At 49.7% G+C, this 16,580-nt stretch overlaps 1 protein-coding gene across 1 annotated transcript in view; it reads right to left on the bottom strand.

The window, feature by feature from the left end:
• Positions 1-3,952: 3,952 nt before the first annotated feature.
• XPNPEP3 (X-prolyl aminopeptidase 3) overlaps positions 3,953-16,580 on the bottom strand; it is a 35,582-nt gene continuing 22,954 nt past the window's right edge. Inside the window, exons 8-10 of the mRNA XM_036761658.1 lie at positions 16,275-16,455; positions 13,287-13,407; positions 3,953-7,223 (exon numbers count right to left, since the gene is read on the bottom strand). Of these exons, the coding sequence (XP_036617553.1) occupies positions 7,057-7,223; positions 13,287-13,407; positions 16,275-16,455 (469 nt within the window). The 3' untranslated portion in view covers positions 3,953-7,056. The remainder of the gene's footprint in view (positions 7,224-13,286; positions 13,408-16,274; positions 16,456-16,580) is intronic.

Genomic DNA, 16,580 nt, shown 5'->3' with positions numbered 1-16,580 from the left:
CGACCCGCCCCGGCCCGAGTACGCACTTGCAGACACGTACCCACGCACGTGCACACGTAAGGCACCTCCACCTACGCAATGCATCGCCCCCACCCCCAGCCTCCCCCCAGCATTCCCGGACTGCCCCCCCACACCCACCGAGATCTGAGGGCCCCTTCATTTCCCACAGGACCCTCACATACTCTGTCTGGGTCCCCGAATCGCCAGTGTCTCCCCTTACACCCCCCCCCAATATCCCCATTCTCCGAGATCGTTTCTTCCTGGGTCCCTGATGAGAGGAGTCCTCACTAAACTCCTCCCAAAGAAACCCTCAAGACTCCTCTCAGGGGCCCCAAATCTCCAGTTTTCCCCGCCACCCCCATACACTCCCCTCCTCTAAGATCGTTGTCTCCATCCTGGGTCCCCGCTATACTCTTAGAGGACCCTCCCGTCCCCTCTCTGATCCTCCAGCACTACCCCGCTACTGCCCCCTCCCCCCGATATCTCCAAGATTATACCTCCTGTCTTGGGACCCCGCTACATTTCCCGAAGCTTCCCCCAGTGTCTCACAACCGTCAAGTGTCTTCCCAGGGTCCTTGAATTTCCTCACGGTTTTTCGTGGATCCCTCCCCCACCTCCACAAATCCCTCATATCCCTCGGGGGTCCCCACATCTCCTTTTCATCTTCTACAAGAGCCAACAGCGTTGCCCGTCACCCCCCACTTCCCCCCAATCTTCCGGGTACAAAAACCCATTTCTTGACAACTGGCCCTTCCTCTTCCTCTCTAGGTTTCGGAGGCTTTTTCATTTAGCGCTAGGGGCGATGGGCCCCCAGAAACTTGCCGCTTCAGAGAACCACCCCCATCCCTCTCTCTAGGGGTCTAAAAGCAAAGGTTGGGCAAGAAGGGGCCCTTTGGAGAGAGGGGTTATCTCTGTTTAGCTGGCTCTAGGTGCCTTCCAACCCAGAAACCGATTCTTTGAAATTTGAGGTCCTGAATCTGTGACCCCTTGATGAGACTCTTATATGGCCCAGGGGAAACTGAGGCCCAGAGAAGGAAAGGTAGCAGGATCAGAATCAACTGCTCTTTTCTAATTCCAAATTCAGCCTTCCCCCTAGGGTTTCATTCTCTCCCCAGCCCTGGAAATGCTGCTTTGGGTTGACAGTCACTACCTTCCTCACCTGCCAGCAAGAAACGTGCAGTACTAAAATGGGCAGGTGCTCTGGGAGGCTGAGATGACCCAAGGCAACCTCCTCCCAGCAGGCCCGGAAGGCTCCAGGCCAAGAGAAAGCCAGGTCCCTGTTGCTGGATGCCTGTTTGTCAGACATTCAGAGTTTTGGTGTTGAGAAATCAGATCTAGAACCTACTTTTTGAGACTAAATAGAGCATGTCTTTTCCAGCCTCTTTTCAAAAAACCAGATAGGGAGGTATGTAGGTCTGTAGGTAAGTAGATATAGGTAGTAGGTAGATACAGATGGTGCATGCTATAGATAGAGCAGGAATTGTTTGCTGTATGCCAGGAACCATGCTAAACAGCGAGGTCACTGCAGAGAAGTATGCACCACAAAGTCCAGTCTTTATGCCTTCCCAAAACGCCATTGGACACAAGATGTTCTTTTTTTCTTTCTTAAAATTTTTTATAAGGTATATTTTAATTTCCTTGTAGCTTCTGCCAGGTTTCCACCCTTGGTCATTCCTTGTATTCCCCGAGCTTACTTAGCACAAAGCACTAAATGCTTCATTCATTCTTCCTCCCCACTCTGTGAGAGCCACAGTAACCAGGTAACCTACGATCACTGTATTTCTTAAATTTCTAATTCATAATTGATTCTACTTGCCTTTCCCATCCTGGCCATTTCCAAGTGTTTTTCAGGTTTCACCTGGACCAGACTCATCAACTCTTAACAAGTTTGAACCCTGATGGTAAACTCATGACTCAGAGGCCTTCTCTGGTCAAGTCCCCTCATTTTACAGATGAGGGAACCGAGTTACATACAGGTCAGTTAGAGAAGGGTTTTGAACCCAGGTCCTCAGAGGCACAAGATTCATTCCAGTGAGTGGCTTTCATAGATTGAAATCTGCTCTCCAGAAAATGGACAGCAGTGGACTGTGACCAAGATTGTAGACCAACCATAGGCCTTGCAGTGGCTACTCCCTGAGAGGCTGCTGTCTCTTCTCCATTTCATCTTACTCATTGCTGTGTTGCCAGCATTGGACACAAACAGAGCTGTCACGGGGCGAGCCCAGCCTTGCAGAGATACAGCCTGTAATACGTGTGCCATGCTTATCCACAGAGCTTTTGTTGGCCCGAATCTTAAGATGATAATTATTCCTTATCCAAGTGGGGGCTAAAATTACAGCCTCAGAGGCTTATTTCCTCTTAAGATGAACTACAAGTGGGATGAGGGAAGGTGAGGGTCTCCCTGTACGTATGCCCTGGTCAGGCCATACCTGGACTGTCTTGTTTAGCAGGAGGGTAGGCTGGGAATGGGGCCACCTTTTAGGATGGGGTAAGAGGGTACCCAGGTTGAGCCATTTGAGCATCACTGAAGGAACTGGCCATGTTTGGTCTGGAGAAGATAAAGGCCCCTTGCCTTCAAGTGTTTGAAGGGCTGACTTAGGGAAGGAGGATTAAGTTTGTTCTGCTTGGCCCCAGAGAGTCCGCAAACCCTGAGGGATTGTTACAGAGGTAGATTTTGGCTCTGCCTCAAGGGAAACTGTGATGAGGGTGTGGCAAAAGTAGAGAGGGCTGCTTTGGGGGGTGATGGATTCTTTTTTGGAGGCTGGATGGGGCCCTAAGTTGAATGGTGATTCTGTGGACATGATTCATTCAGAGGTTGGCAGTCAGACTAGATAGCTCTTTCTACTCCATGATAATGGTTTCCTTTGGTGGGGGTGGAAGCAAAAGAGCAGTGGGATTTCATATTATCAAGGAGTGCTGGGATGGGAAGGAGCCTTAGAGATCCCTTTGTCCAGTGCTTTCTTTTCAAGAAGGGGCATGTAGGTCCCTGCTCAAGGTCACACAAGCCAGAGAACAAGAGAGTCCGGCCTTGACTCCTAGCCAAAGCCTAGGGACCTTTCCACTCTCCACTTTCCTTCTGGAAAATTGTTGGGGGTTGATTGGAAATAGCTGCACCTGACAATTTCATGCTTTCCAGGATTTGTCACGTTCCCTTTATAACTGAGAATGAAGGTTGGGGAGCCAGTCGATAGACAGGAAGCCTCTGCATTTTCTTCCTCTTTGCCGTGTTGGTGCTCATCTGCCATTACATTCATGTACATGACACCTACCATCAAGCATTGCCTTGGGCACTGAGATTTGCTTCTTCACACAGTACGAGTCAAGAAGTGGGTCCTGAACCCAGATCTCTCCCTGATTCAAAGGCTGGCTTTCTATCTACTATGGCAGAGTGCCTCTTACTTGTCAGTCGTTAACTTAGAGATCTTGCCTTTGTCCCCAAAGGACTTTCCCTGGAAAACTTGTGACACAGGCTCTATATTCCAGCCAAATGAGAATCCTTGTCCACCTGCCTGCTTCCATGCATTTGCTAACTGCTCTCTCAGGTCTCAAAGGACTACAGCCCTCTATTCTGATGTCCTTTCTCCCTCCTTCAGTGTCTAAGTCAGAAGCCACCTCATTTGGCAACCTTCTCTGACCCCACCCTACCAAGTGAAAATGTGGCCACTTTTTCATAGACCCTATAGGGCTGGAGAACCTGCAGCCTTGAGGCCACTTGTGGCCCTCGAGGTCCTCAAGTACAGCCCTTTGGCTACATCTAAATGTCATGGAACAAATCCCCTCAATAAAAAAGTATGTTTTGTAAAACTTGGATTCCAAGGGCTGCACCCAAGGCCTGAGATGTTTGTTCATTGGATCCTTGAGCTAATGAGCGCTTTACAAAAGTGGAATTACACCTTTAATCCCCGAAGAAACCTCTGCCTTCTAAAACATGACAATGAGGCCGGAAGCAAAGGACAGTATATTGCAGTTTAATTTTTAAACACTGGTAACAATTTTTTCCCTTGTTGGGAAATACCTGATATCTTGGTGGGCAAGTCTTTATGAAGTAACAGCATTTCATATAAATTCAATATTCATAGCATGTACAGCAAGTACACAAAACTGTCAGAATGCTGGTTCCAATCAGCTACCCCATGAGGAGACCACTGCTATTCCCCACCATCAATCTACCATGATTTCCCCATGGGTGCAGGAAGCAGAGGGCAGTTGGGAACACCCAGCTGTTCCATGAACTTGGGAGGGGCCTTGGAATAAGAGAAGAGACAGAGTCTTCCCCCAAGGGAGCCATGAGGTATTTTGTGATCCGACCTTTCTCTCCTGTTCCAGTTAAGGATAGGCCTAGCACAGCATCCAAGCAAGCTCATCAGCTTAAAGGGACACTACCCTCAAGACAAAGGCTTTGTCAGCTCCAGTCTGACTTTAACACTGTTTAACTAAATGGCAAAAGTGAAGATCAAAATCAAAAAGCCACCCACCCCCTTCCTCAAAAGCAACATCGGATTTCCTCTGTTATTGCTGGACTTTCTTTCTGGCACCATGGGAAAAGCAGAGGAGTCCTCTGTGGTTAGAAGTGAAGAGGCCCTAACTCCCTGAGGGACTCACCAAGTGGCTCTGAAGATAAATTCTGATATATCGGAAAACAACCATTACTCCCAGTTAAGAGGGGAGGCTGCGTGACACAGAATCCTTCCCTTTGAGCACTTTCTAGAATAAATGACAGAATTGATGCTTTGAGATCAGACACCTGATAAAGGCACCCACCTAACAGCGACACCTCAAGAGTGGGGCTGCTGCTTTCTCCTCTCTTTACCCAGAACCCAAAGAGGAAAAAACCAGATTCTTTCTTGTTATAAACAAATACAAGTAGCAATGGCCACCTTGAAATAATGACTGTGTATCGATGCAGTGTTCCTCAAAACTTAGGAAAGAAAAAGGGCAGAAAGTATATTTGAGTGTCTTTCCTGTTGCTGCCCAATCAAGCTTCCACTTGGGGGTGTGGGGGGGACGTTGAAAGGATCGAACACTTTTCTGGCTGGAGGATGAATCTTTATGGCATGCACCTAAGCTGAACCCTGGGTAGGACAACCGCCTGCTCTCCAATTCCCAAGCCTAGCAAAGCCAGACACCTCATAAAAGTCTTCAAGGCGACTGTGCTTGGGATTTTGACCTTGGGAGCACTCGTCGTTCAGTTCAAGTATCCAGGAGGATCGGGTGGGGATGCTGGGACTCAGACCCATGAGGAGAGACTGAACAATGGCCAGGATATCACTCCACCCCAATTCTGCTAGAAGGCACACTTGGGGCTCCAGGGCCCAGAACCAAGTCCCCAGTGACTTGAAAGTTTCTTTGTGAGGGAAGGAGGAGGTAAGTATCAAAAGCTAGCAAGTGTTCTCCCCAAGACTGGCTGGTTTCTTAGCTAGAAAGTTGGAGACTTGTTACTTTGTGTTCTTTCACAAGGAATGCTATGTAGAAAGAAAAGGCAATCTTTATTCGAGGACCCTGAGTAAAAGAAGCCCTTCTGCCTTGCTTGTTTCATCTTCTCCATCAAAGTGGGGGATGGCAGGCCCAAGTTGGGGCGTAGGCAAGGGAGTGTGTGTGTGTGTTCCCATGTATGTGCCGGGTCAGGGCTGTAAAGGGACATCTCAGCTCTCCAGGACTCCTTGTGGACACCTGCTCCAGCTGTCCAGCCACCATGTGCCCCATCTCGAGGGGGTGGGGGGAAGGGCAGCCCGGATATAATTTGTAACACTTTGGCTCTGTAACATTATCCTTGCCTCCCGATGGAGCGCCTGCCCGTCTGCCCGCCCTTGGCTTCCTCTGTATCTCTCTCCAGTCTTGCTATCAGATAGGTACCCTTCCAGCAGTCCACAAAGGGTGTCACTTCTCAAGCATGTTGCCCTGACGTGTTTATTAAACAATCCACAGCCCTTTTACTGGCACTTTGTGAAGCTGGGGCTTTGATTTTTGTACTGACTCTTAACCCTTTCCTAATGCTTCCTCTCTTGCTGGGCCCCAGCACCAAAGCCAGAGCTGGGTGTGCCCTGAACGAAGTCAGGACAGCTGAAGGCTCATCAGAGGCTTTAGCAGCATTAGCACTGCCCTTAGCAAATGGTGGGAGAGACATCGAGTCTCCCCTGCTCAGACTATGCTGCAGCCTGAGGCTGGTCACATCACTGTGATAATCAGCCAGGGAAGAGAGGTGCCCTGACCAAGGGATGGGAACCACTCAGGTAGGGTTAGCTATAGGAAGGTGTGAGGTGAGGAAGGGTGCAGCTTTTCAAGGTCTGCACAGAACCAAGCACCTCTCCTGCCCTCTAAGGCATAAGAGCAGACAGAATAGACTCAGAGCCTTCACTTGCAATGAGGTTGTGGCCTCACTAGCCAGAGTCAACCAAAGTTATGGACATAAAGCTGAGGGCTTTTGGTTGTGGACTGTGGGCAACAACAGGCATAAGACCCCATCCACCCATGGAAGAGAGGAAGAAGAGAGAGAAAGGGCAAGCCAAAAGCTTCCTGCCTGATCTCCAGGTCAATGACTAGTGGACTCTAGTGCAGGTTCAGGTGGGCAATGCTCATAAAACACATTACATGGAAACCTTAACCATGGCGTCCCTGGAAGCAGGAATACAGAAGGCTTGACAGGGAGGGCAGGAGATGGGCATCTTTTTTCTGACTTTGACAATGAACGATTTACTAATCAAAGCCAAGGGGAGATGGGTACCTCACTGATTCTTGACTTTTAAACCTTGTGCTGGCCTAAATCACTACCGGTATGTAGACGGTTCCTCTTCTTTCCAGAGCTGAGTTCATGTACGGCGGAGTGATTCTCTCTTCAAGCTTCCCAAAAATAAAAGGAAACTGTGCATAAAGACTCCCCTCAACTCCCAAATAAGGAAGTATATAACTATATATATATGTATATACACATATATACATATATGCATATACATACACATGCACAAACATATACTCAAGAACGTGCATAGGCACATCCATGGAGGATCCTTGAGGTGTGTGTGTACGGATACAGGTGCACAGGTCTGTCCAGGCTCCCGGTCAAGAGCCCCGGCCACAGATCTGCTCAACATGGTGTCTCTCTTTAGGGCAATCTGCGGACAGGATGAGTGGCGAGTCCTCAGTCACCACCACATCATCCTCAATGCGCACACCAAGACCTCGGAATCTCTCAGAGGCATCGCAATCATCTTCAGGAACATAGATGCCTGGAAACAAAAGAAAGGGGGAGAAGGTGACCACCCAGGAGAAGAGAAGACAGGACAGGACAGCTTTTCAAAGCGTCTTTGGCTGAAGGAAATCTGAGCTGCTTGCAGCCACATGCAGAAATGCTCCAAAAGTCGCTAAAAATGAGAGGAACGCTAACCCAAGCAGCTCTGAGGTTGCACCTACATCACACCCATCAGGCTGGCACATCGACTGCACTGCTGGAGCTGTGGGACCAACGGTCCAGCTGTTTTAAAAGCAATTGAGAACTGGGCCCCCAAAGTGACTAAACTGTGCATCCCCTTTGGCCCAGAAATACCACGGCTAGGCCTATACTGAAGAGATCAAACATCCTCTGTGTACAAAAATATGGAAGCTCATCACATCAAGGAGATGTGGGGGGGAGGGGCTGGCTTATCATTTGGGGCATGGCTGGACAAATGACGGTGCATGGAAGGAAAGGGAACACCATGATATTTCGGTGGGAAGACTTGCATGAACTGATGCAGAGTGAAGCAAACAGCACCAGGAGGAGAAGGCACACTGACGTCAATTTGTAAATATGAATGATTGGAAGGACTTAGACACTCCAACCACGATTTCAGGGTCTCATGATAAAACATGTTCCCCATGCCTGACAGAGAGTCGATGGAATCAGGACTGAAACACATTTTGGACATGGCCAAGATGGAAAGTGTTTGGCTGGCCTGTGCGTACTTGTTCCAAGGACTGGTTTATTTTTTCTTCTTTTTCCAATGGGGAGGGGGTGAAGGGAAGGAGAACAAACACTGCTGCGGTTGAGGCATAGCTATGCTCCTTCTGACCCTGGGGTAGAACCAGAAAGGGCCAGCAGAAGACAGTCCTACTTCCTGCATTTCTATTCTCAATTCTGTTCCTCACCACTGCCCATGAAACAAGCTCACCAGGTCCTGACCAGGGGACACTTGTGAGGATGTCACCAAGGCAAAGAACCTCAGGGTGAGGCTGCACCAGCAAGCACCAAGAACTCTACTTTACCTTTGAAATATTGTTTCAACGTGCTAGGCCACGGGAGAAGAGAGAGAGGGAGCAGCTAGCCCAGGGTCTGAGCTCCACCAAGCCACAGAACATTTTCCATGGGACACAGCTTTGAAATTTTCCCTTCCATGGCCTCAAGGGGATATCCTCAGTGGAATAATCAGGCCAAAACGAAGTAGAAGAAAATTCAACATGCACCTCCCTGGAAGCCCCTCAGATCCACTATATGGAGCACAACGAAGGCCGAGCCAGGCACTGTGAGAGGAACTTGGCTTCTGAAATGCCACAACCAAGATGGGACCACGGGGGTCCAAAGCCAGGCTGGAGCCACTGGGCTTGCAAGTCTTTCCAGTTCCAATCTCTGTGATTTCATAACTAATTCATTTGGAATCTAAGACAGGGCGGCTGGAGGTGGAAGTCACTGGTCCGTGAGCTAAAGACAGCACCTGCAGCCCGGCAGCACCTCAGATTTCATTCCCAGCATCAGCCACGCAGGTGACCCATTACACAGTCACACTTTTCTCTGAGGCAAATGAAAAAGCACAGGGAAATGTCAAGAGGCGATAGAAAGCCGGTCCGTCCCGCAGGGTGCCCTGAGGAGGTGCTGCGGCTGAGAACGGGAGGACGTGCCTAACAAGCCACTACCTGAAAAGCTCCAATGCCTTTACAAAGTGAGGCAGCCTTGGCCTTTCTTAAGTGCTGGACCCCAACGTCTCACCCTTTGGTCCTGCAGCTCTGTAATTGCATATTCTAAAATTTACATAAAATGGAAGACTTCAATGAGGTTTTCAGTTTAACATCAGACTGACAGGGTTCTACAAATAATTCTCAAAGTCCCACACAATAAAAGACAGCTGGCTGGTACAGTAGATAGAGCCCCTTTCCCGGAGTCAGGAAGACCTGACTTCAATTTGACCTCTGATACTAGCGCTATGACCCTAGGCAAGTCACTTAAACCAACTTGCCTCAGTTCCTCATCTGTAAAATGAGCTGGAGAAGGAGATGGCAAACCACTCCAGTATCTTTGCTAAGAAAACCCCAAACGGGGTCACAGAGACTCAGACAGGACTGAAAATGACTAAACAACCACAATTAAAGAAGAATTTGTAGATGCTCATTGCTGAATAGTGAAGGAAGAAGTCAAGCAAAAGAATCATCTTATGTCACCAAAAGAATCTAAGAGTGAGGCAGTCTGGTCTGGCCAGCTCAGGACATGGAGCGTGCTAGGCCTGGCGTCAGGAAGACCTGAGTGCGAGTCCAGCCTCGGACACTTACTGGCTGGGTGACTACAGACAAGTCACTTAACTTCTGCCTGCCTCAGCTTCCTCAACTGTAAAACAGGGATAACAATAGCAGTTACCTCTGAGCGCTGGTAAGAGGGCCGGACAGTCTGGTTCCAGGAAAAGCAGCCCTGCCCAGGACTCAGGCCAATGGGGCTCCGGCACTCAGGGCCATCTCATGAGCTACTTTGCTTCTCAGAGACCAGGACAGACAGCTGAGAAATCATTTCACTTGTGTCTTGTGCCTGACCAAGAAGTCCTTATGTTGGGTTTAAAGAAGCTGGGGGCTACTGCTATCCCTGGGAGCAGATGAGCTCGTCTGGTGAGAGAGGAAGGTGAAGCTCCCAGGGAATCCGCTCAGCACCTCATTTAGAAGGCAGCTTCCCTTCAGAGGAAGGAGCCTAGTGGGCTGGTGTGAGGCATCTGGGCCTGGGCTCTTTGGGGCTAAGCAGAGCCTAATGCTGACACGACCTACTGCACAGGTTGGGGTCAAGTTTGGAGGAAAACCTACAGTAAACAGAACGCTCGAATCAAGATCACAGATCTTTTTTTTACTGCAGCAAAAGCTGGCGGCGAAGTGCAATGCGGCCACTGACACATCTCCAGGACTTTCAGGAGCAGTGTCCTCCTCTGAGAGGCATGAGGAGCGACATAATCCTGCCTCTGGAAAGGTGGCAGACAAGTCCAAGTGCCAGAATTTCAGTTTGTGGCCCCCAAATAGAGAGGCGCACAACAGCTCACAGAGCCAGAGGGAGAAGGAAGAAAACCTAGGTGGGGGAAGGCACGAGTCAGCCCAGGAAGGTTAATTCAATTGTACAACTTCTCAGGGATCTTTCTCGTAGCAAATGAACCTTTTAGAAGTTTCCTGGTGTGTTGGTGAATGGGTCTATGTATGTTTCCAGAAACCTGTTAAGCACATATGTGTGTGCAGATGCCATGGAACACTTCCATGTAGCAGAACCACACCAAGGCAGTGCTAGGAATCATTATTCCCCGGGTAGACATGCTGAGGAATCAGAACACCGACAGACAACAAAGCGAAAACGTCAGTGAGGTTGGCCGTGGGCTCACAAAGGACGTGACACCAAGTACAGCTGTGGTGGGCACACAGGACAAGTGCAGAAGGTCAGGGAAGGGGCCCTGTCCTGTCCTGCCCCACGAAGGGGAGGGCAGGATATTTCGAGTCCCCTCCTGCTCCTGTCTCTCAGAATGTGCTTCCCCTTCCACTGGGCTCACTACAGGCCAGACTCGAACCCTTAAAGAGTAAGACACGATCCATGAACTGATGATGACAGAACCCAACTTCATCCAGGATCAGAAGATTGAAAGACTTGAGAAGAAACGAGGCCTGGGAAAATAAAGTCAGTGTGTAATTCTCTGACCTAGCTGTGGCAAAATACACCTAACAGCTCCCACAGTCTCTCAGCTGAACAGAGGACCTCTTTACTATGTTGGCCAGCTAGTTAGCTGGCTAAATGAGGGAATGGTGGGTAAGAAGTCAGTTAAAGAAGGAGAGGAAGGAATAAGCTATATTTCAGCTTAGCATCCTGGTCTGTCTCCAATCTAGATAAGGATTCATATCCAGGGTCCCTGGCACATGGCAGGCTCTTAATCAATATTTACTGATTGGCTCTGTTTGGAAATGGACCATCCAGTTCTGGAGCTTAATGGCCCAGCCCTGGTAGGATTAGGGTCCCCAGGTAGCAGGAGACCCTTAAAAGTCCCTGACCACAAGCCCAAGGGGGATGACAATGATCCCCTAACACTTGAGTGGCAGCAGGGGAATCTCCGCACTCCCCGCTCCATCCCGCCCCCAACAGAAGTGTTCCTGGAGTTTTCTGAAATGGTCCAGACCACCTCAGGGCCTTCACCACTCAGCTAGAGCCACTTCTGCTTGGACAGCACCCTGCTGCCCCAAGCCCGTCATCAGGGAGGGCCCATGTGATGACTTGGAAAGGGGTCAGTCACTTCTCAGATGAACAATGCTGACTTGGGTGGCCTGACAGTGCAGGCCAGGCTGCAGGATGGCAAGTGGCCAAGGGGATGCCGGGCCAGGTGATGACTTCATCACTATCACAGTCTGGCCAAACTGGTGCCGCAGAGTGGGCCAACCAAGGACAAAGGGGGGCTTCCCAGACACCAACGCGCATGCCTACTAGTCTGGCTGTATTCATTCTCCCCAGGGGAGTGGGACAAGATGATGTGCTCCTGAAATCCTGCCTCTTATCTCTATACCCAGCAGAGATCAGACTGAGGATGGGCAGCCATAAGGATCAATATCCTAGCAGACCGGCTAAGTGCCACCCAGGACAGAACTGTGAGTGGCCTGCTAAACTGCCCTATGAGAAGACCTAAGGTGCTGCAGGTTCCTGCCTCTCTCCGAGGTGATTTAGAAAAATGTGCAGAAACCTGAGGCATCAGCTGCTCCCCCTGCACATGAAAGCTGGTGCTGAGGCCTCATCTGGATGCCCTTTCTTTGTGAGGAGCCAGCATTTCTCTGGGCAAGGACCCACGCCTCACCAGGAGGTGGTGTTGGGCCAAACGCATGGAGGGTCTTGGTTCTGGGACCCCTGACAGGCTGCCCTACCGAAGGCGGAACACTCTAGGAGTCGAGGTCCACAATAAAGGACTCTCATGAAGGAGGTGTAACACAACTGTGTGTGGTTATCTATGGACCATCTGTCACTGGCCCCAGATATCTGGGGACCAGGGCCCAATGTTGGACATTATGCAATCCAGAGAACAAACGAGAGAGGCCAGGGGATGAGCCCCAGCTGTTTCCTCATGAGGTATCCCTGCTCCTTGGTGGGCATCAAGAATGTATCTCGGAAACACAGAACAATGACTTCCAGCTCTGGCTCTTCATGAGAAACCTTCCTGGGCCCTACCAGAGCCAGAGACTGCTAATGAGTGTCTCTAGCACCCTTCCTTACACCTGGGGGAGGGCTGGCCTGGCTAAGAAGCCAGGCTGCTCCTCCTCTAGAGCTTCAGGCAAGGGGTGGGAAGACATCGGGCCACCACACCCACACGGAGGGAAGGAAGGGGGCAGCTGGATGGGAACAGCAGCCAATGAGGCCAAAGGCATTGGTTCTCAGGCTACCTGGGCACCCCCTTAATTAATGACTTCTTAAGGGGGTAGTCAGCAGGCCTGGGGTCTGCTTGCCCCTGCCAGTGCTCTTTGTCCTCCTCAGGAGAGATAAGTGGAGCCCTAGCTGCCACCAACACTCAGACCTGGTCTGTCCCTTGGGACAGGGCTGGCTTTGTACTGCGTTGCTTCCCCAGTGGTGACAGCTGAGAAAGTGGTCACAGAGACTGTTATGGGGAGAGATGGTAGAGAGCTATTCCCATCCTCTGGGTCTTAGAGATGAGGCCCTCGAGTGAAGTGAGCTGCTCGAAGCCCCAGAGGGAGAGACTGCAGAACAGCTGTCTTTGGACTCCCCCCCATGCCATGTCTGTGTGTTCTCTTTATATGTATCAGCACCTAATGGTTGTATGTAATCAAGAGACTGTGAGAGGCAGAAAGTGGGCCTTCAAGTGCAGGCAAGGTTCCCAGGCCACCGGCCCTTCATGACCCGCTCCAAGGTGCACAGAAGGTGCCAGTCAGCCCGGGAGAGGGGGGACTCGGCCTCAACAAACATACAAACACATGAATTCTGGAGTGATGTCCCAGGAGTGTGGGGGAGGGGCCGAGTTTCTATTCCCTGTGATCCAGAACTGGACTAACGCAAACATATGGACAGCTAAGCATCTTCTCCGAGTTGCTCTTACCTGGCTCGATGGTGACCACCATGCCGGGCTGGAGGGGCAGTGATCGGGACATGTCTGGTGTGTCATGGACATCCATGCCAAGGTAATGGCCGACGTGATGGGGGCAGTATTTCCGAGCGGCCTAGAAAAGCAAAGTCCCAGGTCATCACCACAAGAATGGCTACACCAGGAAGGGGCCCCCTGAGGCTTAGACCTGGAATTCGCCTGCTGGCTCCCATTAAGTGAGCTCACTCTCTGAGGGAAACTCTAAGCTTGCTGATGGAGAAAAGAACTCCCCTATCCTCCCCTGCACCTTCACAGCCCACCAGCCAGATGTAACTCAGTGCACACCCTCCTCCACTCAGGGCTCCCGGGGAAGGGTGAAACTGGACTGCCACAGGCAGCTTTCTGTCCCATTGCTGGACTGTATCTTGTCTCTGTCACTCCCCCAGCTTAATCCCAGCACTGAGGAACACTCAACTCCAAGAGGCGGCAAAACAGACTTTCATTTATTCAAAGGAGATACTGTAGGATTTATTTAAAAAAAAAAAAAGTCTTCCTTAGGAATTATGGTAAAGAGCGAAATAAAGTGAGTCATTTCCCAACTGATAAATGACCAAAGAATATGACCAGGCAGTTTTCAGGAGAAGAAATCAAGGCCATTAATCAAGGCTATTAATATGAAAAAAAACTCTAACTCACCATTGATTAGTGAAATGCAAATTAAAACAACTCTGAGTTGTTTGGTTGATAGGTACCACCTCACACACCTATCAGATTGGCTAATATGAAAGAAAAGGAAAATGATAAACGTTGGAGGGGATGTGGGAAACCTGAGACACTAATGCACTGTCGGTGAAGTTGTGAACTGATCCAACCATTCTGGAGAACAATTCAGAACTATGCCCAAAGGGCTATAAAACTGTGCATACCCTTTGACTCAGCAATACCACTACTAGGAGAACAAATAAAAAGGGAAAAGGCCCATATGTACAAAAATATTTATAGCAGTTCTTTTTGTGGTGGCAAAGGACTGGAAATCAAGGGGATGCCCATCAATTGGGGAACAAGTTGTGGTGTATGATTGCGATGAAATACTATTGTGCTGTAAGAAATGACGGACAGAATGCTTTCAGAAAACCCTGGGAAGATTTTTATGAACTGATGCGAAGTGAAGCGAGCAGAACCTGTTTTATACAGTAATAGCGATGTTATGTGATGATTACCTGTGAATCACTCAGTTATTTGGGTCTCAGTGACCTAAGATAATTCCAAAGGATCCATGATGAAAAAATGCAACCTGACCCCAGAGACAGAACTGATGAACTCTGGATGCAAACTGAAGCATCTAAATTGATTGATTTTCCTTGCCTTTTCTTTTCCAACATGGTTAATGTGGAAATTTTTTTTGCACGACTTCGCATGTACAATGGGTATCATATTGCTTGTCTTCTCATGGGGTGGGGTGGGGGAGGAGGCTGGAGGGAGAAAATTTGGAACTCAAAATAAAAACTGAAAAAAACAGAGCAAAACAAAAAACCTCAAAGGACCAGGGAAAGTAAAAATATCCATGAGGGATGCTGTATCAGGTGGCCACATCTCCCCTGGCGATCACATGTTGTTCTTCTCCTGACACATAGCTCCTATGCCCCCTCCCTCTGGAGCGTGCTCGCTCTCTCTCTCTCTGTCTCTCTCTCTCTCTCTCTCTCTCCAGGCAGCCCCACTGTGAACCCCCAGCCACCATGTGGCTCCACTTTTTACTGCTCTGTACAACAGTCAGTACTAAGGACAGACTACTTGTCTTTGGTGTCTTGTCCTGGGCTCCAAACTCCTCCCCACCTGAAACTCAGGTAAAATTGACTCCTCCAACACACACACACACACACACACACACTCTCACTCTCTCTCTCTCTCTCTCTCCCCCCCCTCCCTCCCCTGGGCCACTTAGTGTGTCCCATCGCAGGTCCAGAGGTCAGATCTGCCCCTTGGTGGAAGTTGGCAGGTGATTTTGAGGTAGCTCTGGGCCTTCCCTGATGCACAAAGATTGTAGTGAATGTAGATCCTTTCTAGTCACCAGGAAATGAAAGTTATTTCACATCTGCCCAAGCTTCAGTCTGAGGAAGGAAGTTGTTCTTACTATTAAAATCCATCCCTTTGGCTCTCCTGTCAAGCATTTCCTAGCAGATTAGACTGAGACTACTAAGTTGCCTGGACTGGGGGGAATTTGGGCCTTTGTTTTCAGATAAAAATGGCTCAGAGAAACTCAACATTTTTAGAGCACTGAAACATCTAAACATCTGCTTGATGTAACCTGTGACTTTCTCCAAAATAGGGCCTTTTAATTTACAAGTTGACAACTGACAATTTGACAAAATCTTCCAAAGAAAAGGACAACATTAATCTGGATGGCCTCCATCCAGTGGGTAGCACACCATAGGTGCTTAATACATGCACGTGCTCACTGGCTCTCTCTCACTCACTCTCTCTCTCTCTGGCAGAACATTAACTAGTCTAAGGTCCCCCAACCGGTTTCACCAAAAAGAAATCTGACCAGCCTGTGCCTGGCCCTTTCCTAAGTGCCCATAAACCACCATTTTGGTAAGGGATGAAGGGTTCCTGGCAGACTGGGTTGCCCCCTGCTGGCAGAACCCGGTACTGCATCTCTCTGTGTACCCTTTCAGATCATCCTCACCCAAAAGGAGCCTGGCTAGGACACTCTGCCATCAGGGTCCAGTTCCCAAGGAGACATTGCAGGCCTTGGCCCTGGCCCCTGGGCTGGGCTCACTCAGTCCTTCCCTCCCTTCCCTTAAGAGGCAGTGTCCAAGGACTACTGTCCACATGAATGGTCAGAGCGTCCCCTCCTGCCCAGTCCCTCTGTACGCTTCCCACTCTGTATGTCTGGGCTTGAGTGGGGCCATTTCATTCTCTTCTCTCATATCCCTGGGGCTGGCACAGGAAGGGGCTAGAACAAGGGCTGGCTGGGTCAACGGAAGCGAGGCATGCACATACCTTGATGATGCCACTGGCTCTGACGCTGGTCACCACCCCCAGCTCCTGCAGCTTCTGCCCTATCAGACCCAGCATGTGGGTATAGATGTTCTCCAGGCTCTTGCCAGGGCGGCAGAGGGCCAGGCACGCCTTCTGAACATCCAGCACAGCTTCATAGAGCTCCACCTGGGCCGCAGAGAACCTGCACAGAAGGGGAGAAAGAAAGGGTCGCTTACTATCACCAAAACGGAACAGGGGAAAATGGGTCAGTAGAAATAAGTAGCCTTCGACCTTGAAACGGGCTGAGGATGGCCACAAAGTGTCCTA

The sequence above is a fragment of the Trichosurus vulpecula genome, chromosome 5 (assembly GCF_011100635.1).
Source record: "Trichosurus vulpecula isolate mTriVul1 chromosome 5, mTriVul1.pri, whole genome shotgun sequence".
Classification (NCBI taxonomy): domain Eukaryota; kingdom Metazoa; phylum Chordata; class Mammalia; order Diprotodontia; family Phalangeridae; genus Trichosurus; species Trichosurus vulpecula.
The sequence above is the reverse complement of the archived record's forward strand: the minus strand, read 5'-3'. Positions and strand labels throughout refer to the sequence as shown.